Here is a 20,252-nt window from a genome sequence, read left to right on the forward strand (position 1 = left end):
CTTTTCGACTACCTGACCAGCTCAGCCTAGACAAAGGGAAAATTTGTTTACCCAACAGCTGCTCACAGATGAGGGTAAGTCAGCGGGTCATCTCGCCCTTTCTATCTCCCTCTTCTTCTCTTTCTTTAGGAATTTCCGCTTACAGCTGAGGGCATACCAGCGTGTCGTCTCTCGCTCTCTCCCTCCTTCTCTCTAACTCTAGGTATACCCTCAAAAATATGATGATGCATCTTTCTCCCTTCCTCTCAAGAAATCCCCTCTTCTCTCACATAGACTCACATATCCAGGCATTACCTAATTCCTTTTGCGTTTTGAAGTACTTGCAATTCAGCAAACCCTATGAATTTTAGAAGTATTATAAATGCTGATTCGGAGTAGCTATATACCAAAATTCGTATGGATCTTACCATAAATTAGCCTAAAATTTACCCATACTAAAGCTGTGAATTCAGTATTTTGATCTCTCTCTAGGGTATTACCTGGGTCTAATACGCCTTGACAAATTGCTGGCATTGCTTAATGGTTTTTCCTCACAAAATATGTCATTTCCTATGAATCATATAGCGTGTTATAGCAACGCAAGTCCAAGCCCAAAGCCCTAGTAAAAGAAACGCCATATAAATGGGCCATACGAGCTATTTTGGCCCAAACAAACGCAGCAATCTGGCTGATAAGGCGGGAAACCAATAATATGAGAGTGATTAGATTATGTCCATAATAAGTGAAGTAAATGAAGCTTTCGATGTTGGCGTTGTCGTTGTCGTTGTTTATTCGTTAACTATTTTAGCTTATATTATAAATTCTTTGAGCTTATTTTCTTTACTATTAACATTAGTATTCCTTATTGAAGAAGTCCCGTATGCTTCGCTTAACAACTGGCAACATTCTCTCCAGCTGCTTCTGTTGGTTGTTATTGTCGTTATCCTTGTTGTAGTAGACAGTGAAGTAGACGATCAGTCCAATTATCACCAGCAGCACGAGGAACGAGCAAATGATGCTCATTAACATTTTGCAAGCGCATGAGCAGCAGCTAAGGGAGAAAGAAACAGATTTGAAATTGATTGGGTTCAGCTTTTTATAAGTTGGCAACATTTCAGCAATTCTTTAACTAAAGCCTGTCTATAGATCCCATATACTATTCGATCTACTGTATGCAAAAATACCATGTTAAATGTGTTTAAATCAGGTAAAGTTCATGGACAGCTAAATATATGAAAGAATCTGTTTTCCGATTTGCCATGAATCTAAAGAGAGAAAATATATAACTTAGAGATATGCTTATATAAATATATTACTTAAAAATATGTTAGCAAGGCTTGATAGACAACATCTAAGCAATTTATCTGTTTAGCTATTTCAAGCTATAACTCAACTTTGATTATATGACATACAAAACTCTTCATATCTTATATAGTATCTCTAGAGCATTTCACCTGCAAAACTTGATAATTTAATAATCTAGGTTTGTCATATTGTCATATTAAACTACTTACAAAATTTAAAAATTCTACCTATACCACTATATAAGCTATGTTATGCCTAGAGGAAAGGTCTTTATGCTAAATTTTAATTAAATAATATAGAGGGCTAAAATAAGCTGCTAGCCATATAGGCTTAGACCGATTTGCTAACAGCTTGAAGCTTGATAGCTATAGCCCTAATTGGGTAGCTTACTGCTGACTTTCTATGGCTCGATTTGCCATATAGAATGTCAAGATCTACCCTAGAGTATATATTTGAAATTTCAAATATCTCCAGCTTCATGAGAACAAAGATCTAAATACTTATAATAAAACATCCATATATACATTATTTTTATCACATGAGCAACTATACCGATTTCACACCTATCCTATTATAGCTGACACCTGAGTCACAATTGCGAAATATTTATATTTATTTGAAAAACTTACCAGCAAACTACCTTGCCAGGGCACTTGAGGCATTCGCAGGGAGCGTTGCACATTTTCAATTAGTTTTCTGTTCACGTAACTCTCCTGACAAACGATATATATATATATCTATATATAAATCTATATGGATATTTTGTATTTGGTTATATATTAAATATAGATGTATATATAAACCGATTTGAACGATCCGTTGAGAGCCAAAACAAAATAACAACTGAAATGCACAGCGCTCACAAGTCAAGTTGTAGGCGTCAGGCGTGAAAAGCTTTAATCATATCGGGGCACAATAAACTGAAACACACACAGAGTTGGCTGATAAGCAGGTATCGGTTAATCAGTGCCCAGCCTAATGGAAAAAGCTTCCCGATGCGGTAGAACTCGTTATTCGTGAACTTGTGAGGTTGGTTGCACCCAAACCTTTGTGGACGGTATATTCGCGAACCGTTAAATTGGCAGCGTCATCTAAGAATATGAAAGACGGGCTACTGGCCGTACGCAGGAACTTTGTTAGGCCGAATATGGCCAGGCTCCCAGTTGTACAGAGGATAACCAATAACCAGATCACTGGACTAAAAACCAGCACAACGAGTCCCTCGACAATTCTGTAAATACAAATCGGTTTGATTATGATATTTGAGTTCCGGATGGAGTTCAGCTCACTCAATGCAAAAAAAACCAAAACTTCGTGCCAGCAGAAACGATGTATCCAGAATACAACGCCGCAGGCACATTGCAGTTATAGCAATTGCTATTTAGGAAATAAATATCCAAAAAACGAGGAGTACCAGAAATTTGTAAATTACATTTTTGAAAATTTCGTCTGATTAATGTGGCATAGAAAAACTTTTTATCAAAATGACAAAACTTTTGGAAATACAACAAACCAATTGCGATGATTAATTCGATTCAGCCATGGCCGATAAGACGTAATAGATTGGTAGATGAGTACATAAACATTGAAATATTCTATTTAGAGATTGCTATGCACACACATATATTATTTGTGTAATTGTGTAAATATGCAGCACAAGTGGTCTAATGAGCGTCAAAAACTTTGAAGTGTAATTCAAATTGCTGTCGATTAGATACGAGGCTCATATAAATCAGGTGCAGTCTATAATAGCTATGAAAAAAGCACAGCTATTAGGTCAGTACTCATGCCACAAAGTGTTTGGCTGGTTCTTCAGCTAGGCACAATTGAAAATTCCAAGCTTAAGGCAACATGATAAGAGCTTTTTCGATAGCAACCTGAGTTATGATAACAAAGATATAACAAATCATGATAGAATTTATAGCTGTTTTATAAGAACACATATATATTGCTCTATGGGCAAATCAAAAGGTTTTTAAGTGCTTTAAAATAGAGCTAAGAATTTGATTTGATTGTTTTATTGTTTTATTGAAGTTAAATTAAATATATAGAAAATATATAAATTATAAAATATATTTAACTCTCACAAAATTAATTTATGACATTGCGAAGCGATATTTAAATTAGTCTAAATATAAACATACATAAATATCTCACTTCTGGCCTAAAGGCTTTCGGCTTGCACTCTGTAAATGACATTATAATTTAAAAATAATTATAAATTATATAAAAACCTATTTATACATATACAGCTGGCTTATCTGCAATAAATTAAAAATTTAATAGATACCCTGTGAATAGTGATAATGCCAATTGCAATGAGTCAGTGTCAATTCATGAAAAATTTCCGTATCTTAAAATACGTAAACAACATTGTTTTAACAATCAGCATAGCACCGATGACTTAATACTCTACACTAAGAACACATTTCTTCGAATTCGAATTAAATAACAAGCTACAAATTTGATGATCAGACTAGAGTATGTTGTTCGCTTGCCAAATAGTTGCTTAATCTTAAACGTCTTTATCAGATCATGTTGGCTACAAATTGTCTCTTGCCTCGGTGAACATATAGAGTCTGATCTATTTATACAGCTATTACAAATTTGATATTGGGATACAGACGTTTTTTATTGGCAATTTGTCGAAATTGCCGGCGCAACTGACTTATTGAATTGGCCGGCTGACACACGATATGCCAAATGCTGAGCTAGACAAATTTGACGAATTTCTTAAACTGCCTTGACTTGGCCAATTTCCATTTGGCCATTTGCATTTGTATTTCCATTTACAACGTAAGCAGTTGTTGTTCTGGGCGGGCCTGCTTAGCATAGTTCCAGTTGCAGTCCGCTCGCTAAACAATGGACACACAAGTGCGGCTCCGTCTTTACTTAATACTCTGTGTGCTGTTTCAAACGGGTTGCTGTACAGGCTGGTCAATGTCGGAGGCGGGTCTCAACGACTCCAGCTACAATGTGCGTCACTTGTCCACACACTTTGCGCGCGTCTTTCTCAGCATAAGCGTGGAACACAATGATTTTCCTACACTGATCGAGGCACAGTGGCCCGTCTCCTATTTACCCATGCGCACGGCCATCTATCCCAACAGCGAAGTCCACGCTAGCAGAGGACAGCCCGAGTCGGACTGCACGCGTTTGCAACAAGCTCATTGGTCCCAGGTGGATAGCCTAAGCCGTCTGTGGGTCATGGACGTAGGCTGGCCCAACAGCGAGTGTCCACCCAAGCTGTTCGTCTTCGATTTGATAAGGAACAATGCCGAATTGCTACGCATCGATTGTGGCCAGCACATTGACAGCAACGACACACAGAGCCTGGTCGTACAGCTGGGACCCAAGCCAAGCAACTGCGAACTGGAACGTCATATCTTTTTTATATCGGACAGTCAACCGCATATCGTGGCCTATGATATACTCGAGCAAACCTGGCATCGACGTGAACTAAAAAGCAACAAATATGAAAATATGAGTCAAGTGTTTCCCATTAAGCCAATTGACTTTACCTTTGGACTGCAGGGCGAGCTGATCGTCTCCGATGAAGATGGTGTGCTCTACAGCTCTAGCAAAAGACTGCAACTGATGAGCTCCACACCCGCATCCAACTCCAACTCAAACTCGCTGCACATACAACTAACGCGGCTGGGCAACTTGTTGGGACCCAGTCGAAGCATGATCATGGACTACTTTGGAGCATTGTTCTATGTGATGCCCAAATTCGGTGCAGTTGTGCGTTGTGCACAGTTGGCAAATTTAACCGCCGAGGGCAATGAGATTATATATTTAACTTCCAAAAATATACAGCAAATATTCTTTGGCATAGATGGTGCTGTCTGGGTGCTAAGTGATCGTGTGTTAAGGCCGCAGGATATATGTTACCCAGGCATATGAAACTAACTTCTATTTAAATTAGATCAATCATAAAAGTGAATTAAACTAACGGCATTTGCTCAGCTGTTTAGTGTCCGAGAATGTGATTATTATCGATTGCTGACCTGTCAGACAATAAATATCGATAGCAATATTAAATGATGCATAACTATTTCTGATTCGATTTATTTGTGTGTCAGCATATTGTGTATATTTTGTTTTAAATTTTGTTTTGGTTTATATCGTTATTGCCTATTAACATAATTTTATATTAGCGGCATATTCGTAGCTAGTAATAAGTTAATTGGTAACAGTTTGCTTATTTAGATAACCCATTAAAGCCTGCAAACGTTTCTTAATGTTCTTCTGATCGTCAAGCGTACAGCCGAGAAGAGCACTTTCAAATTTCTTATCGATAGGCCCCACATCCGCTTCATGCACCGTACCCATACGTCCATTCGGATCCATTGTGCTGCTGCAACAGGCATTTAAATACAGCTGACAACGTTGCCGTCCAATAACTGGATCACCCATTTTGATCATTATATCAATTAAGGCATTAATCTGACTAAGCGAATCTTCCTGTGACGCGTCCCTCACGGTGCGCACATTCAGTTCCACAGTGGCAAGGCGCGAACTAACGCGCTGAATATACAAAATGATCTCTTCACGCTCGCCTATAAGCACAAGATGAATTATGTGATTATTGATCCCACTCAATCCTCAATTAAGTACTTACCCTCGCTCATGTTTTGCAGTAATTCGTTGCTCTTGATGAGATCCATGGACATTAGGAGATAGTCTTTCTTCTCCTGTAAATTCAGCGCATCTTTGCGAAACTTCTCCACGCGCATATCCAATTGATCTAGTATTGTAACGAATCTATAAATAGACATAATATTAATATCTACATAATTTTACACATAATTATATTTATGGTTTACCGCTCGTTTGCATTGAAAGGTCTACCCAATGTTGATTAGATGTTTTTGTTTTTGTTGTTGGTTATATGAAAAGAGAGAAGCAAAGTTGTTGTTAAATGGCTAGACTGTCAGCTTATAGAGAAACTTAATGATACTTATCGAGGCACTCACACAAAGCTCTTATTGGTCATTGTGTGGGCGACAATCGAATTCAAATTTGGTCTACCACCACTCTTATATATATTAATATTATTATAAGGCATTAACAAATATGCATACAAATAAAAATAAAAAAAATAATAAATTATTATGACATTCTACATAAGCTGACTAAACATAAGGTAGCAGCGAGAAAATTTACGGTAGATAACAACAAAATACGACAAAAAATAAAAAATCAAATTTTGTAAATTTAAATATTTAAATCGAGGGTTGCTGTTGTTGTTGTTTTGACTAGAAGTAGTTTTTTTTTTATGTAGTTTGGAATAACAACCTGTCCAGCGCTCTACTGTCGTCGACCAGTCCTCCATAGGAGTTGTTGCCGCCGCCGCTGGAAACGCCCAAGGATGTGGATGCCGCTGCCGCATCCGCATGCAAACCTTGCAAATAATCAAAATTCATTGATGATTCCGAATGGTAAACGTGCGATGATAATGCTCCGCTGTTGCTGTTATTGTGATGATTCTCGATGTCGTTGTTGTGGTGCTCCTGCATGCCAAGCGCAATGGGAGCATCAATATCCATATCCTGCGGCTGATCCAGTGTGCCACTGAAAACTGCTTTAGTCGCCCGGCTACAATGCCAGAGCGAACTGCACCGGGAACCAACTCAAAAGCTGTTCGATGATATTCTAGCCTTCCTTCACTCTCTCTCCCCCTCTCACTTTGACTCTCTCGCTGTTACAGTTTGAGAGTTCGCGCCTTTTCAGCAAAATTTGGCCTTCTGGCTATTTTTTGGAATGTATTAAGCTTTTTTTTATTATTTTTTTCGTGTGTGTGGGTTGTTGTAGCTGTTGTTCTTGTTGATGTTATTTCGGCTTCTTATATTGCTTATACGATAGCCACACACACACACGCACGCAAGACGCACATGCACGCACGCATACACATACACTCACCAGCTGCTGCAAGAAGAGAGCAAAGGGAATGTTTATTAAGTAAGTTTTAATTACCTATCGATTTGCAAGTTGCTAATATATGCGCCTGGCCATTCAGGTGAGTGGGCATATTTCTCGTCGTCTTCATCTTCATCATTATCGGTGTCATAACTCATATTGGGCTGGGTGGACAGCTGCGGTTCATCGCAGCGTCGACGTTTTCGAAATATTCCTAACAAATTCTCTAGCATATTTCTACTATTTTTACGTACACACAAGCACACACAGACAAACAAGTAAACAACTAAAATTAACACTGACTTTGAATTGAATTAATTTGTTTGTCGCAATTCAATGGCTAAATAGATGTTTGTAGAACTTTCCAGCAGCATCGGGGACAGGGCGCTCTGAAATTCGTCGAAGAATAATGGCTAAAAGAATTTACCTGTAGCTGTTAGCTGTTAACTGTTACCAAGTAAACTACTCAATTTTATTGTATTGATTTGGCTTCGTAGCGATATTTTCAATAAATATAACTTCGATTCTGTTTACTTTGTTGCTTGCCGTAAATCTTGTATGCTGAGTTTTCGTAAGTACATGTTTAGGCCATGTTTCTTTGATTTGAGATAACTCGTTACTGCTTGGTGTTATTACTCATTTATTTTCTTTTTCTTATTTTAATGCGCTGCACAATTTAACATTATTTTATTTTAACAAAAAATTCGTGTAAACAGTGGCCAGGTTAAAAACAGTGTGACCGTGCCATCGAATGTTCTGGTATTTTTATGACATGACATCACGACCAATATTAATCGACTAGACAGGTCTGATACTTAGTATCGATTAATCTGTACCAATACGATCACCCTTTTGTGTTCGATATCGACTTATGAGCTAATGACGCGGAAAATTCAAATCTCGCACACACAGCGCCGTGCGTGACCATTGACAAGTCTTAGTTATCACATCGAAAAAGTAGTAAAACGGGCACTGTTGCAACGTAGCATGACCTTTGACACAATATATGAAGAATTCACAACGCTGCATATGCGGATACAGATGCTGTCCATAAGCAGGACAATGCAATAGTTCACTCGTAATATCACTTGGTGGCCTCGAAGGCACTATATCCTCGTCCAAGGTACATCTCGCCCTCTCCGGCAGATCACATTTGGCTGTCACGGCATTCCAATGCAACTCCTGACTGCACTCTTGAAGTATCGCCTGTCCATAGTAACAAATATAATAGCTATTGCAACTAGCCGAGCTGCCCACATAGACAATGTGATCATTGCCCGCCTGCGGTGTTAAGGTGGCACAATAGTTAGCCGCGTCTGTGATCATGCTATTGAGATTATGCTCATTATTTCCAGGCTTAACAGCAATATCCTCGTTTGTCTTATTCTGGCATCTAGCATTGTCGGCCGTATCACAAATCTTGTTCTGCTTATTGTAATACATATTTGACGGACACGAGGCAAGCACCGCATCTCCATTATCCTGGCAGAGATAGAACATTCGACAGTCATCCGGATGCTCCACAAAGCTGCCACTCGCCTGATTCCTGCACATGCCCACAGAACTCTGTCTTATGCTCACCGAATTGGTGGGCTTGCGTATGCTCCAATGCCTGCGCGCTGCCGATAAACACGATAGAAGCAACAGCAACAGCAACTTGTCTATGGGCAAAGTAAGGAAAGTTTATTTAGGTATTCGAGTGGTGGTAGTAGAAGGTGCAGGATCAACCTAATACTTTGCTGATACACTCCATAGCTTTTGTTTAATGTGTGTCAGGCTTCTGTAGACCGCAATTTTATTCTAATTTCGTAATGCGGCAAGAACTTGGCATATATTGCGAGCGCATAGCATCAATATCAGAAAATTAAAATTTTTCAATATCGTGTCAACGTGTCGATAAGGCCTTCAACCAAAACATTTTCTGCCGGCACAAAAATATTTCTGCACTATTTTTTGCCACACAATCGATCGACATATCGATTCAAAGCACCAACAGAAGCGAAGCACTGCGACGCAGCACGTTATTAATTTTACAAATGTCGATCCGAGAAGACAGCAATACAATACAGATATCAACTAGAGATTAGCTGCCGTCGATTGGGTCTTGCTACAGTAAAACTTCAATTAATTATGTTGATGTGTTGCTGCTGCTGCTGCTGCTGCTGTTACTGCTGCGGTTGCTGCTGCTGCTGCTGCTGTTGCTGTTGCTGTTGTTGCAAGAAAGACAACACATGATTGTCCTTGGGTTAGACAGCTGCCATATCGGTCAATCGAGGTTTTATCTTTATATAGCAGAACATACAGATAGCTGTCCCATTTCCAATATCTGAATTTCCTACACGCAATGACTCAACTCAATTGCCGTTGATAAAAATACGGATGAGCGACCTTGAACGAACCCGTGATAAACTCAACGGCGTCTGCGATGGCGAAATGCCAGGTGATTTTACCTGAAGTTAAGCAAAGATTTCTAGCAAGAGCTTTGAAGTGATCTCCCAATAACATGCTACATAAACCAGCTGGGAATTTCCTTTGAACTAATTGAACTTATCTGAGGAAATTCGTGTCAACTAATTGAACATAGCTGTTCAAGGCTTTAGCTTCACGTTAAGATCTACCAAAAGCAGAGAACTGATCTTGCCCTAGCAATAGTAGCTACAAGCTTGATATAGCTATAAGAGAAATGTAGTTTAAATGAATTGCAAATATTTAAGCAACTGCTATAAATATATATAGAAAAGAGCTGAACTTTCTTCCAGAAGCAAAGTGATCTTTCGATTCCTTCTTGGCAAGCATAAACAATAGCTGTACATATATATGCTATATAAATAAGGTATTCGAAAGTTCTCTTAAATTCATTGTGAATACCTTATCTTGTTTTTTACATGAAGGAGTAGAAAAACAAGTGATCATTCTATAAAAAGATATTACCTAAGGAACGGAAGTGATCTTTATTAATGGAAGCTATGAATTATCTTATCGTAAGGGTATTTGAAGTACATTTCGAGAACTTTCAATAGGCAGAGAAGTGATATTCCATAGGTATCATGAGAGCACGAAATATAGGAAAGAAATTGGATCTTTTATGTCAAATCTAACATTGATCGTAAAAAAGATCGAGATCTTATATATATAGATATATATGTGAAATATCAGCTTAAAAAGAACAAATGATCTTTCAATTGAAAATAAGAGCTGAAGAGATTTTCAGCCAAGTTAAGCAAAACTGGAATGCTTTGTCCTCGAAATTATTAACTCGAAATTTGTTGTAAAAATTGTTTATTAAAATTAAATGAGTTTAGCTTAAAAATTAGACCAAGAGACGTTGGCGTCCAAAGCATTTGGCCTGGGCCATCGCCACGCAGGAGCGCTTCTGATAGTCCCAGCCGTAGAAGAAGGGGCACTGCTGCAGCATCAGGAAGCCGTTGCGGCAATAGTAGAAGTAATTGCAGTTGTCCGGGTGCGGATAGATGTCCACCGTGTGCTGCTTGCACTGCTCGCGCACGTTGATCGTGGAGCGCTAACAGAGGAAGAAGAAGAAGAAGTAGTTATAGTAGCTACAGTGCTGGAGTCTTGCCACACTCACCATGCAATTGACCACCTCTGCCTTGTCGCACTTGGCCGTCGCCACATTGAAGTGCAGCATGGCAGCACAGGTCATGGGCAAAGGCTTGCCGTGATAGCAAATGAAGTACTCCGTGCAGGACTTGTCGTGGGCCAGCAGCACAATCTGATGGGTGTTATCGGCAGCTGGGCATTCGCTGGCCAGCAAGGTGACGACCTTTTGGCTGTTCACACTGATCGCAGTTGTGGGCTGCAGCGCGGCGTCTGTCACTGTTTCCGTGCTCACCTGGCTGGCTGTCGAGGCTGCAGTCACTGTTTGCGTGACTGTCACGTCCGTGACTGGCAATTCGGTGACTGCGATCTGCAGCACCTCGTTCGTCTGCAGCGGCAAGCCCGTGCGACAGTCCACGTCCAGCATGGGCTCACACATGGCCAGCTGGCCGTTGAAGTAATCATTCTCCTCGGGGCACTCGCCCTCGAACGAGTCCTCGCCGCTGCAGTAGATGAAGTGCGTGCAGCTCTTGTTGGAGGCAATGAAATTGTTGTTGTTGCTGTCGTTGCACTCCTCAAAGATGTCCGCAGAGGCAAGCCGGGGCAGGGCAACTGCAGCCAGCAGCAGAAGGTGCAACCGATGTGGCATGATGATGCTGAAGATGCCGCTCTGCACTGAGAGCTAGCCAAGGGTAGACTAAACGCAGCCGTTGCCATGGGAAGCGATTTTAAAGTGAAACCCAAACAGAAAAGCGAGGCTTATCAGAAACTCATTTACGCTGCGCGCTTGTCATGCAAAAAACTGAATGTTTTTATTACTCTTACAATTGATAAGACTTTGAGCTAATGCATTGGCCCTGGGCCTCGTTGAAATGGAAGTGCTGCGGGCACTGCTGCAGCAGCAGATAGCCGGCCAAGCACTGATAATAATAGTTATCGTTGGCTGGATAAGGATAGACGCCATTGCGACCGCTGCTCTTGCAGATCGCCTGCAGGTTGCCAGCAGTGGTGCTGCTAGTGGTGGTGCTAGTGGTGGTGCTGTCCGTGGACGAGTTGCTGCTGCTGGCTGTAGGCTGCTCTTCTGACGGAGTCGTTAGCTCCGTCGCAGTCGTTGCCTTCGTTGTCGTCGTCGTCGTCGTCGTCGTCTCCTCCTGCTGCTCCTCCTGCTCTTGGCCATAGCAATTCACTGGCTCGCTGCAGTCATCGTTGCAGTAGTAGGAATCGTCGCCATTGCAGTAGACATACTCGCTGCACTCCAAGTTGGGATTGGGTATGCGGTTTATGATGACGCCCTCGCACTCCATGAGAAACGCCGCCTGCCCCAGCTCCATGGGCAACAGGCAGCTCAATGCCAATAGAAGCTGCAACATGAAAATCAATTCGTTTCGAAACTGTGAGCCAGCCGAGCTGGCAGCGTCTGCTTTATAGGCGCAAGTACTTAGATAAGGTGATTAGCTCACAGTTTTATTGTTATTATTGGTAATTGTTAATTAAAAAATGACAATTATTGCTGGCAAGAAATGAAAGTCTTAATTGGTACATGTTCGCGGCAGCTGATCTGCAATGCGTCCACTGCACGTGCCGAGCTGCTCGTTGAAGGCGTAGCCAATGGGACACTGTTCGACAATCAGAAAGCCGTCCACGCAGTAGTAGTAGTAATTGCAATTACCTGGATACAGGTATTTCTTAGTGACGCCTCGCCGGCACAGGCCACGCACATCAGTCCCTGGCGCTGCAGTGCTGCCGCTCGAGCTGCTGTTGCTGCTCTCCGTGGCCGTTGTTGTTTCCGCCGCTGCTGGTGGTGTCGACGGGTTCAGCGTGCTCGAGTTCTGCCCGCCACAGCTGTACTCCAGGTCACACGAATTCTCCCTGTCGCAAAACTGTGAGCTGTCCTCATCGCAGTAGATCAAGCTGTAGTTGCAGTTGGCGCGAGTGTTGTTAATGTAGCTGCCGCTGGCGATGCCGTCGCATTCCGGAAACTCGTCCGTTGCGGCGATGCGGCAAATGCTGTCGCCGCTCAGCCATAGGGCAACGGCAGCGACGATCAGCAAACGGATGTCAATGCCTAAAGATTTTCTCATTGTGTGCGACAACTCCACCGCTCAGCTCAGCCCTTTATATATTGGCCCATCAACGATTGTCGGCTAAATTAGTTGTATTTAATTAGACGAGTCATGTTTCAACAACTTATCAATGGAATTCTGAACGCTTATCAACTAAAAAGTTTCGGTATGTAAGCCTATATGTGTATGTACGTCTTGGTCTCTTACACTGCGCAACAGGTTTTAAGATGCTGAGAGGATTTTCGCTGTCAATTTAAAAAAAAGCTAAAAATAGAAGTCAAAACTTTAAGCTGATGCAGCCAGCAGCTAGCCTAGTTCGAGTAGTTGCTTAAAGATTTTTCATAGAGTTTTCGAGTTTTGATAAAAGTTTTTGAAGAAAGTTTTGAAAATTTAAAAATTTTGAAGAGAACATTTTCAATTTATCGAAAAGCATTCGCTAAAGTCTACAGTCATTTGAGTTTAAAACTTCGAAATTTTGGACAAAAATGCAAAAAAAATTTCAACAATTTCAAAAAATTTCAAAATATACAAAAAAATTTTCAAAAATTACAAAAAATTTCAAAATTTTTGAATAATTCGAAAATTTAAAAAATTTTTTGATAATTTCGAAAATTTGGAAAAATTTTTGATAATTTCGAAAATTTGGAAAAAATTTCGAAAATTTTTAGATCTGGAAAATTTTTGAAATTTTTTTTTAAATTTTAAAAATTTGAAAAAAATTGGAAAAATTTGAAAAAAAAATGGACAAATTTTGAAAATTTTGAATATTTCAAAAAATTTCTAATATATCAAAAAGTTGAAAAATTTGAAAAACCTGGAAAATTTGTTAAAGTTTCGAAAATCCTTGAACATTCATAAAACTTGTTCGTGCCAGCAAGTTTATCTCTGTGGAACAGTGTAATTGTTTGTCATTTTAAGATAAAGTTCTCAGTATCTATGTTGCCTAAGATGCCTAGGGCGCTACGCACGCCGCGCATTGCCGTAGCACTTGGCCACGTTCAGGTGGACGCAGCTGCGTCGCTCGATGTCCCAGCCGTAGTAGAAGGGACACTGCTGCAGCGTCAGGAAGCCCTTGATGCAGTAGTAGAAGTAGCTGCACTTGTCCGGATGCGGAAAGAAGTCCGTCATGTGTGGCAGGCACTTGTGGCTGGCAAACTGATCCAGCTGCAATAGAGACTCGATTAGTCGGTCGCCGGGAGGCAGCCAAAGCTGCTCGAGACTTACGGCGCAGTGGGCATTCTCGGGCAGATCGCACTGCCCCGTCTTGGCATTGAAGTGCAGCTCATTGGTGCACTGCATCTGCATGGCGTGTCCGTGGTAGCACAAGTAGTAGTCCGTGCAGGAGTCGTTGTTGGCCATGAAGATCACCTGGCTGGGATCGTCGGTGTTGGGGCAGCTCGGTTTGACAACGGGCGCCGCCTGCACAATGTCCACCTCTATGGGCGTTTCCATGGTGGGCGGCGTGGGATCTAGTTCGGCGGGCGGTGTTTCCGGCTCATCGGGCTCCTCCTCGGCGTCGGGCTCATCGACTTCGTCCAGAAAGCACTTGACATTCGCCGCATCATCACAAGCGCCCGACTCCGGATCAAAATACTGTCCCGCCTCACAATCGCCCAAGATGGAATCGTCGCCATCGCAATAGACATACGACTGACAGCTCTCCCAGCTGGCGACAAAGCTCTCCGGCTCCGACTCGGAGCACTCCTCGAACACATCGCCCCACGCACAGCCAAGGCAACTGCAGACTACGACGATGCTATACAGCCACGTTCTATGCATCTTCTCTGATTGATCGATCGATCTCAACTCTGTTCGACTAACTGAACTGCGCCTGCAGCAATTGCCCCGATTTTATGCCCAAAACACACTTTGGCCCGAACATGCATTTCGTTTTAGTCTAATTGAATGCTCTGCTATCAGCATGGCCTCAAAAATCACCAAATCAGAAATCAGAAATCATATTGCATGAATCAATCGCTATCTATATCATATTATGTCATCTGCCAGGGAGGAGGGTGGATGGGTCCACACAGACTCTTCCAGTCGAAACACTCTCCGTTGTTTACATAAGTCCAAGCTTCTTCTTCCTCTTCTTCTTTTTAATTAATATTCAATATATGCCCAGCAAGTGTTTTTGTCCTCTGCTTCGCTTTCGTCTTCGCTGGCCAAAGCCAAAAGCGTGAAAACCAAGAAATCATTGACCTCAACACAGCGCAGCGTTTTGGCCGTATTTTGCTTATGTCGGTAGCCCGAAGACCAAAACGTGCCCCAACTTATATATGTACATATCTAAAGACAAACAATATATGATGAAATATACCTCGGTGCAGGTGCCTCGAGGGCTATTACGTTTCTGTGAGCGCTTTAAGCCCTTAAGATAGTTAACAGCGGTTCGGTTTATGGTTTGCAGCACTTTTCTAAGACAGCAAAAGATTTCTGTCTTCATATTAATTTCGCTTGATTGGGTTTGATTAGTTTAAGCCTGACTTGAACCGGTTCAGCCTAGACTTCAGGCGTTTCACAAATATTCAGCGCTCAATCGTCTCAGCTCTTTGGGAAATGCTGTTAATAAATTTGTAAAATAAAATAAAATAAATTTGTAAAATTAAGCTCCTAGCTCAAACCGGTTTGAAAGCTCCAAGAAAGCTTCGCTAGCTAAACAATATCAAGAGCTCAACTGATTCAAGTCTAAGTTAATTTTACGTAAGCTTTCAGTTTTTATAGATTTTTTTTATAAATTTGAATTTCTATTTTGAACCGGTTCAATTGGGATTTTGTACCATATTTTCGAGAATATTCAGAGCTAAGCCAAATAATCTTAGCTGCCATTCGGAAACAAGTAGCTTTAAGCATTAAGTTTCTAACTTGGTTTATATTTAAATAAAATAAAATTTTGAGCTCGAACCGGTTTACTCAGTGTTTCAATAGAATTCGATTGCTAGAGCTAGAGCTTAGCAGAACATGAACTGCTAAAGAAAACTGTGAAACGGTTCAAGTTTCAGTTTCGTCTGCCTTAAGCTAGGCTTCAGCTTGATTTAAACCGGTTCACACTGCACTTGAGCCTAGAAAACTGTGAACCGGTTCAGGTATATTTAGTACCTTTAAAGCTAAATTCAAGTTTCACTTCACATTGTTTTATAAATTGGTTCACATCGATTTCCTCCTGCCAAAGAGCATCTGGAATTCGGTCAGCTGGGATCGATCTTTCCTGCTGTTCCCGCTATTCGCTGTGATATAAATCACACAATTATGTGAATAGCTTTTTTTTGCACCATCATGGGAGCAGGCCAAATACCATTCGAGTGGCTGGCTGGCTTTCAATACCCTGCAAGTGGGCCGCATAAGAGGTATATGAGCGTTATGTAAATGAGCACAGAGCGTACGAAAGGCTGGCTGAGAATCTTGCTGAGTTTGTCGTAAACAAAGTCTAAGACTTGAATTAAATGGAAGAGCTTTCACATCTACAAATGGAATGCGCTCTGCCAAGATCTTAAGCATACGATCTATTGGAGCTGGTCAGGGTATGGCTTAGTCGCGCTCATCCCACTCGGTGCATTTCTCTTTATTTTATTTTTGATTTCATTCTAAATTTTGCACAAAATCTAATTTATTGTCAAGCATTTGGCCAATACGATAAGACAAGAGTGTCTGCCTGCCAGGCACTAGTTGATCGCTGGCTCTGGCTGACTTTATCACCTTTGTGCACCTGTAAGGCAAACAGAAATTAAAAATGAGGGGGGTGGGGTAAGGCCTTTTGTGTGTGTATTGCACGTGTAGAGATATTTGTTGAAACAAGTGCGAACGCAACCAATTTTGTTAATAGATCAACGATATATGAATATATATAACTATATATCTGTGTGTGTGTTTACTTTTTATAAAATGCATTGACAGATCGGACAAAAGACACGATCGAGCCAACACAAAAGGCTGATCAATGCATGCGCTTTGTGGACTCAGTTGTAAAAGTCGACGAAGTCGAAGTCGGCAAAATGTCTACCGAGATCTGTTTACACGCACACACACAGGTACCAGGCGTGTCTGTGTGCCATAGATGGCTCGATCAGTGAACTGCATGTTTAATTTACAATACACATGTACATTTATTTACAAGCATGTGTTAATTTCATTGTACAGCTTGGACAAGACATTTATATTAAGACTGAAAACAAGTGTGCGAGTGTGTGTGTGTGTGTGCGTGTGTATCATATATCCATATATATATATATCTATATATATAGATTACCTGGCTGTTGACAATGACTATGACTTTAGAGCGAGTCCTGAGGGAGCCGAATACAAAATGTCATTGTGTTCATAGTGAAGTCATTTCTTATTATTGAATTTATTAACAAAAGATCGGGAAGCAGAACGAATCGTCCGGCAAATAGACGAAGATTAAATACACTCTAAACAGCTACACTCTAAACATCAAATGAATTCGGATAAATAAGCAAGAGTAGACGAAGATTAAATACCCTATTATCTAATAGCTGAATTGACTTTTCATATCACAAATACGTGCAAAGAGAAGAATTTGAAATTAACTGGAATTTCTTTGGCAAAAGATCGGCAAGAGCTGATCGCTATGTTAAATGGATGTAGATCGAAACCCGCGCTATCTAAATGATAGATAGGGTATATGCAAATGCTATTTAAATAATGGCTAGATAGATGTGAAATAACAAATAAATAGAAGAAGCTCATATACCTATATACAGAATGTAAGCGGGTTTATATCGGACTAAGATGGAATGCCCAACTATCTAGATGATAAATAGCTTAAATAGACTCTATATGCATACGCATTTTTATATAAAAAATATAGTTAGCAAACAGACATATATGGAGTAAAATGTAGAATATTTAAATTTGAATAAATGTTAAAAAATTAATAATATTTAAATAATAAATTTTATTTTTTTTTTAACCACAGATAATTTAAATATTGAAGATCTAAGATCTAAGTTGATGAATGCTCTAATAAATTGCTAGTAAAATTGTTGTCATAGGATTATCGGTTAAGATTAGATAAACAAAGAAAAAGAAGAAATTCAAAATGTAATTGAGTCTATTATTATATAAAGTTAAACAAAAAAAGATCACAAAGTAAACAGTTAAAAAAGGAGGATCAAACACGCTCTGCGGATGGTAAACCAGGCATGGAGAGAAGAAGAAGAAGAGAGCTGATTACTCTATGATATAATGAGTTTTATCTATAAATGATGCCCGTACAAACTCATGACCCGCATTTTAGCCCCATCCAGGGTTGCTCGAAGACCCTTTGGAAGCATGTCAGTTGGTCAGATGAAGCGCGATATAAGTTTAGGTCAAGGTAAGGAGATGTATATGGCAGAGTTTCCTAAGAGTAGGGTAGAATTTTGAATATTATATTATGCCAATTTTTAATATTATATTATGTGTTGGTATTAGTGCGAATAACAGGCTTTAGACTCACTGCACACAATGTGATAATGACGAAACTATGTCAAATTTCTAAGATTCAAATGTTGTTTATGAATTTCTTTTGTGTCAAATTGAGATAAAGTCTCGAATCTTTATGAAGCTCTCTGCTTAGTAGGCCAAAGCAATGTCTTTTATTATTGTTTTTGTTTGGTAAGTTTTTCCTTTGCGATCGTGATCGTAGGTGTAGCTAAGCGAAGATAAACATGTGTAGATACAAACATATTTATAGCTGGCTGACATATGTTTTTTCTTTTTATTCTTTAATATCATCAAATATTACAAAAAAAAAAAAAAAAAGGAAAGAAAGAAAGAAAAGAAAAAGCTGCAAACACAGCTGTTTTTCAATGCAACTAATTATAGGCATTAAACAACAAAAGGCATTGTTGAAACGAAATTCAATTTCAATTTCAATTTCAGAGCTCGCAACAAAGTCTCAAGAAGTATGAAAACTAGATAGGTTTATCAGCTAAGTGGGCGCTAGGCGCATTATCTGTGCGCGCCGGCTTGATCTATGGCTTCCTCAATATGTTTTGCCAGCTAATGAGGTTTTTCCTGGGAAAACCATTTGCGACCCGCTGTGTTTAGCTAATGACGGAAGGAAGCGAAAGTAACTGATTTACGATTCTGTCCTGCGAACCTTCCTTGGGCCTCATTAGCTGCAGTTCGCCCGCCAGATATGAAATTCATATCATAATTATAATTAAGAACTAAATCATATCAGCTGAGCACAAACAATTGAAGAAAAGCAATTTCTTATAGATCAAAAAATTGTTTCTTTTTTTTTCCTAACTATCATCAAGGAAGTCATTAAATTATCACTTTATTTTTTTGGCACTAAAATCTAATCTAAATTATATTTTATTTATTTAAGTTTTGTTTTTATTTGGTTTTTTGCTAAATAAGTGAAGTACAGATTAAAATGTTGCTGCAGATAAACAACAGGCGAATCGCAGTAAGTAGCAGACCAACAGACACCGACAGCAACACCTAAATTACAATAACAACAGCAACAACAAAGCCAACGGCAGCAGCAACAAATACTATACGTACGTAATGTATCTTGTTTTCCAGTGAAACCCAAAGACACAAACATACACAAATACACACGCACACACTTTTATACACACCCATATATCTGCGGCTTTTTGTTGTGATTCACAAATCAAATAATATAAAATAATAATAAAAAGACTTGGGCGCTGCGCGAAAAATATTTGTGCCAACCAAAGAGTGTGTCTCTCGCACGCACACACACAGCCACACGCCCTCTCTTTTTATGCATGGCTATATATACTATGTAACTGTAAAATCCACTTGAAGCGCCAGCGCACGATCAGCAAATTGAGAAGAGAGCGCGCGCCCGAGCGCACAAAGAGAGTTAGATTGCTAGAGTGAGAGAGAGGGCGAGCGAATGGAACGCAAAGAGCGCAAAAACCATTTGATGTGTTTTTGCTGTTGTTTTTGGTTTTCGATTTGCTTTTTTAGGGGCGGTGTTGGGCCCCTGGCCGGGTTCGGGTTCGGTTCGGCCTGGCAGCTATGCGGGTTCAAATGCGGCCAGCATGACGAATTATTACACACACACACACACATACCTACACGTATTTGCAGCCACAAATGAAATTATACATACACACGCAAACAATGCACATTCTCAATGATTCGCGTCTGCATGTACTTAGCTGTGTGAGCATGTGTGTGTGTACATTAAATATTAAAAGATCTCTGGGGCGGCTGGCGTCTTGCCCGAGCTATCAAAGCTCATTGATCTGGGCTAACGACGACGCTCGGTTTGTGCGCTGCGCCTGCCTAGGCACCAGGCACTATTTGAGACTTTCCCGTACCCGGGACAGGGGGACTTTTTAATTTTTGTTTTTTTTTTTTTTTTTTTTTTTTTATTTTCTCGTGCGATAATCACGAACAGGCGACCGGTTTTAGCCTGTAAGCCTGGCCAACAATTCGATA

The 20,252-nt window shown here is 40.2% G+C and overlaps 9 protein-coding genes across 13 annotated transcripts; 1 reads left to right on the plus strand and 8 right to left on the minus strand.

Moving 5' to 3' along the window:
* Positions 1 to 757: 757 nt before the first annotated feature.
* LOC111595106 (protein midgut expression 1) lies at positions 758 to 2,029 on the minus strand. Its single transcript, XM_023308671.2, has 2 exons — positions 1,914 to 2,029; positions 758 to 1,030 (listed from the first exon to the last, which is right to left on the minus strand). The coding sequence occupies exons 1-2, from the start codon at positions 1,964 to 1,966 to the stop codon at positions 832 to 834; spliced, it is 252 nt and encodes an 83-aa protein (XP_023164439.2). The 5' UTR covers positions 1,967 to 2,029; the 3' UTR covers positions 758 to 831.
* A 64-nt stretch (positions 2,030 to 2,093) lies between these two features.
* LOC111595105 lies at positions 2,094 to 2,777 on the minus strand. The gene is made up of 2 exons (XM_023308670.2): positions 2,574 to 2,777; positions 2,094 to 2,515 (listed from the first exon to the last, which is right to left on the minus strand). The coding sequence occupies exons 1-2, from the start codon at positions 2,642 to 2,644 to the stop codon at positions 2,260 to 2,262; spliced, it is 327 nt and encodes a 108-aa protein (XP_023164438.2). The 5' UTR covers positions 2,645 to 2,777; the 3' UTR covers positions 2,094 to 2,259.
* An 802-nt stretch (positions 2,778 to 3,579) lies between these two features.
* Positions 3,580 to 5,332, plus strand: LOC111595121 (major royal jelly protein 2). The gene has a single exon (XM_023308691.2). It carries the CDS (start codon positions 4,147 to 4,149, stop codon positions 5,188 to 5,190), a length of 1,044 nt encoding a protein of 347 aa, XP_023164459.2. The 5' UTR covers positions 3,580 to 4,146; the 3' UTR covers positions 5,191 to 5,332.
* Positions 5,333 to 5,364: 32 nt separating this feature from the next.
* On the minus strand, positions 5,365 to 7,975 carry LOC111595122 (BAG family molecular chaperone regulator 2). 4 transcript variants are annotated; one of them, XM_023308693.2, is made up of 5 exons: positions 7,634 to 7,975; positions 6,586 to 7,212; positions 6,114 to 6,134; positions 5,909 to 6,051; positions 5,369 to 5,846 (listed from the first exon to the last, which is right to left on the minus strand). In XM_023308693.2, the coding sequence occupies exons 2-5, from the start codon at positions 6,834 to 6,836 to the stop codon at positions 5,470 to 5,472; spliced, it is 792 nt and encodes a 263-aa protein (XP_023164461.1). In that variant the 5' UTR covers positions 6,837 to 7,212; positions 7,634 to 7,975; the 3' UTR covers positions 5,369 to 5,469. The 4 variants fall into 4 exon arrangements, with proteins under 4 accessions (XP_023164462.1, XP_023164463.1, XP_023164461.1 ...); XM_023308692.2 differs by having other exon boundaries at positions 6,586 to 7,215; XM_023308694.2 differs by lacking the exons at positions 6,586 to 7,212; positions 7,634 to 7,975 and adding an exon at positions 7,264 to 7,503 and having other exon boundaries at positions 5,365 to 5,846.
* A 107-nt stretch (positions 7,976 to 8,082) lies between these two features.
* LOC111595038 (probable chitinase 10) lies at positions 8,083 to 8,959 on the minus strand. Its single transcript, XM_023308564.2, has 2 exons — positions 8,953 to 8,959; positions 8,083 to 8,867 (listed from the first exon to the last, which is right to left on the minus strand). The coding sequence occupies exons 1-2, from the start codon at positions 8,957 to 8,959 to the stop codon at positions 8,083 to 8,085; spliced, it is 792 nt and encodes a 263-aa protein (XP_023164332.2).
* A 1,523-nt stretch (positions 8,960 to 10,482) lies between these two features.
* On the minus strand, positions 10,483 to 11,410 carry LOC111595037. The gene is made up of 2 exons (XM_023308563.2): positions 10,793 to 11,410; positions 10,483 to 10,726 (listed from the first exon to the last, which is right to left on the minus strand). The coding sequence occupies exons 1-2, from the start codon at positions 11,408 to 11,410 to the stop codon at positions 10,517 to 10,519; spliced, it is 828 nt and encodes a 275-aa protein (XP_023164331.2). The 3' UTR covers positions 10,483 to 10,516.
* A 172-nt stretch (positions 11,411 to 11,582) lies between these two features.
* LOC111595036 (probable serine/threonine-protein kinase roco5) lies at positions 11,583 to 12,202 on the minus strand. Its single transcript, XM_023308562.2, has one exon. It carries the CDS (start codon positions 12,129 to 12,131, stop codon positions 11,583 to 11,585), a length of 549 nt encoding a protein of 182 aa, XP_023164330.2. The 5' UTR covers positions 12,132 to 12,202.
* LOC111595120 lies at positions 12,196 to 13,092 on the minus strand. Its single transcript, XM_023308690.2, has one exon. It carries the CDS (start codon positions 12,840 to 12,842, stop codon positions 12,291 to 12,293), a length of 552 nt encoding a protein of 183 aa, XP_023164458.1. The 5' UTR covers positions 12,843 to 13,092; the 3' UTR covers positions 12,196 to 12,290.
* A 645-nt stretch (positions 13,093 to 13,737) lies between these two features.
* LOC111595115 (peritrophin-44) lies at positions 13,738 to 15,296 on the minus strand. Of its 2 annotated transcripts, XM_023308684.2 has the most exons (3): positions 15,174 to 15,296; positions 14,049 to 15,113; positions 13,738 to 13,988 (listed from the first exon to the last, which is right to left on the minus strand). In XM_023308684.2, exons 2-3 carry the CDS (start codon positions 14,601 to 14,603, stop codon positions 13,785 to 13,787), a joined length of 759 nt encoding a protein of 252 aa, XP_023164452.1. In that variant the 5' UTR covers positions 14,604 to 15,113; positions 15,174 to 15,296; the 3' UTR covers positions 13,738 to 13,784. The 2 variants fall into 2 exon arrangements, with proteins under 2 accessions (XP_023164452.1, XP_023164451.1); XM_023308683.1 differs by lacking the exon at positions 15,174 to 15,296 and having other exon boundaries at positions 14,049 to 15,124.
* Positions 15,297 to 20,252: the final 4,956 nt, after the last annotated feature.

This window comes from Drosophila hydei, unplaced genomic scaffold (genome assembly GCF_003285905.1).
Source record: "Drosophila hydei strain 15085-1641.00,03,60 unplaced genomic scaffold, DhydRS2 tig00000001-arrow-pilon, whole genome shotgun sequence".
Classification (NCBI taxonomy): Eukaryota; Metazoa; Arthropoda; class Insecta; order Diptera; family Drosophilidae; genus Drosophila; species Drosophila hydei.

Excerpts from the sequence above, each read along its gene's own strand:
- LOC111595106 (XM_023308671.2), bottom strand. The coding sequence starts at position 1,966 with ATGTGCAACGCTCCCTGCGAATGCCTCAAGTGCCCTGGCAAGGTAGTT. Across the intron at positions 1,031-1,913 it reads CCTGGCAAGGTAGTTTGCTG|CTGCTGCTCATGCGCTTGCA; the intron begins GTAAGTTTTTCA and ends TTTCTCCCTTAG.
- LOC111595105 (XM_023308670.2), bottom strand. The coding sequence starts at position 2,644 with ATGTGCCTGCGGCGTTGTATTCTGGATACATCGTTTCTGCTGGCACGA. Across the intron at positions 2,516-2,573 it reads TTTGGTTTTTTTTGCATTGA|AATTGTCGAGGGACTCGTTG; the intron begins GTGAGCTGAACT and ends TTGTATTTACAG.
- LOC111595121 (XM_023308691.2), top strand. The coding sequence starts at position 4,147 with ATGGACACACAAGTGCGGCTCCGTCTTTACTTAATACTCTGTGTGCTG.
- LOC111595122 (XM_023308693.2), bottom strand. The coding sequence starts at position 6,836 with ATGGATATTGATGCTCCCATTGCGCTTGGCATGCAGGAGCACCACAAC. Across the intron at positions 6,135-6,585 it reads GACAGTAGAGCGCTGGACAG|ACCTTTCAATGCAAACGAGC; the intron begins GTTGTTATTCCA and ends AACATTGGGTAG. Across the intron at positions 6,052-6,113 it reads CCTTTCAATGCAAACGAGCG|ATTCGTTACAATACTAGATC; the intron begins GTAAACCATAAA and ends GTCTATTTATAG.
- LOC111595037 (XM_023308563.2), bottom strand. The coding sequence starts at position 11,410 with ATGCCACATCGGTTGCACCTTCTGCTGCTGGCTGCAGTTGCCCTGCCC. Across the intron at positions 10,727-10,792 it reads CAGAGGTGGTCAATTGCATG|CGCTCCACGATCAACGTGCG; the intron begins GTGAGTGTGGCA and ends TTCCTCTGTTAG.
- LOC111595036 (XM_023308562.2), bottom strand. The coding sequence starts at position 12,131 with ATGTTGCAGCTTCTATTGGCATTGAGCTGCCTGTTGCCCATGGAGCTG.
- LOC111595120 (XM_023308690.2), bottom strand. The coding sequence starts at position 12,842 with ATGAGAAAATCTTTAGGCATTGACATCCGTTTGCTGATCGTCGCTGCC.
- LOC111595115 (XM_023308684.2), bottom strand. The coding sequence starts at position 14,603 with ATGCATAGAACGTGGCTGTATAGCATCGTCGTAGTCTGCAGTTGCCTT. Across the intron at positions 13,989-14,048 it reads CCGAGAATGCCCACTGCGCC|CTGGATCAGTTTGCCAGCCA; the intron begins GTAAGTCTCGAG and ends TCTCTATTGCAG.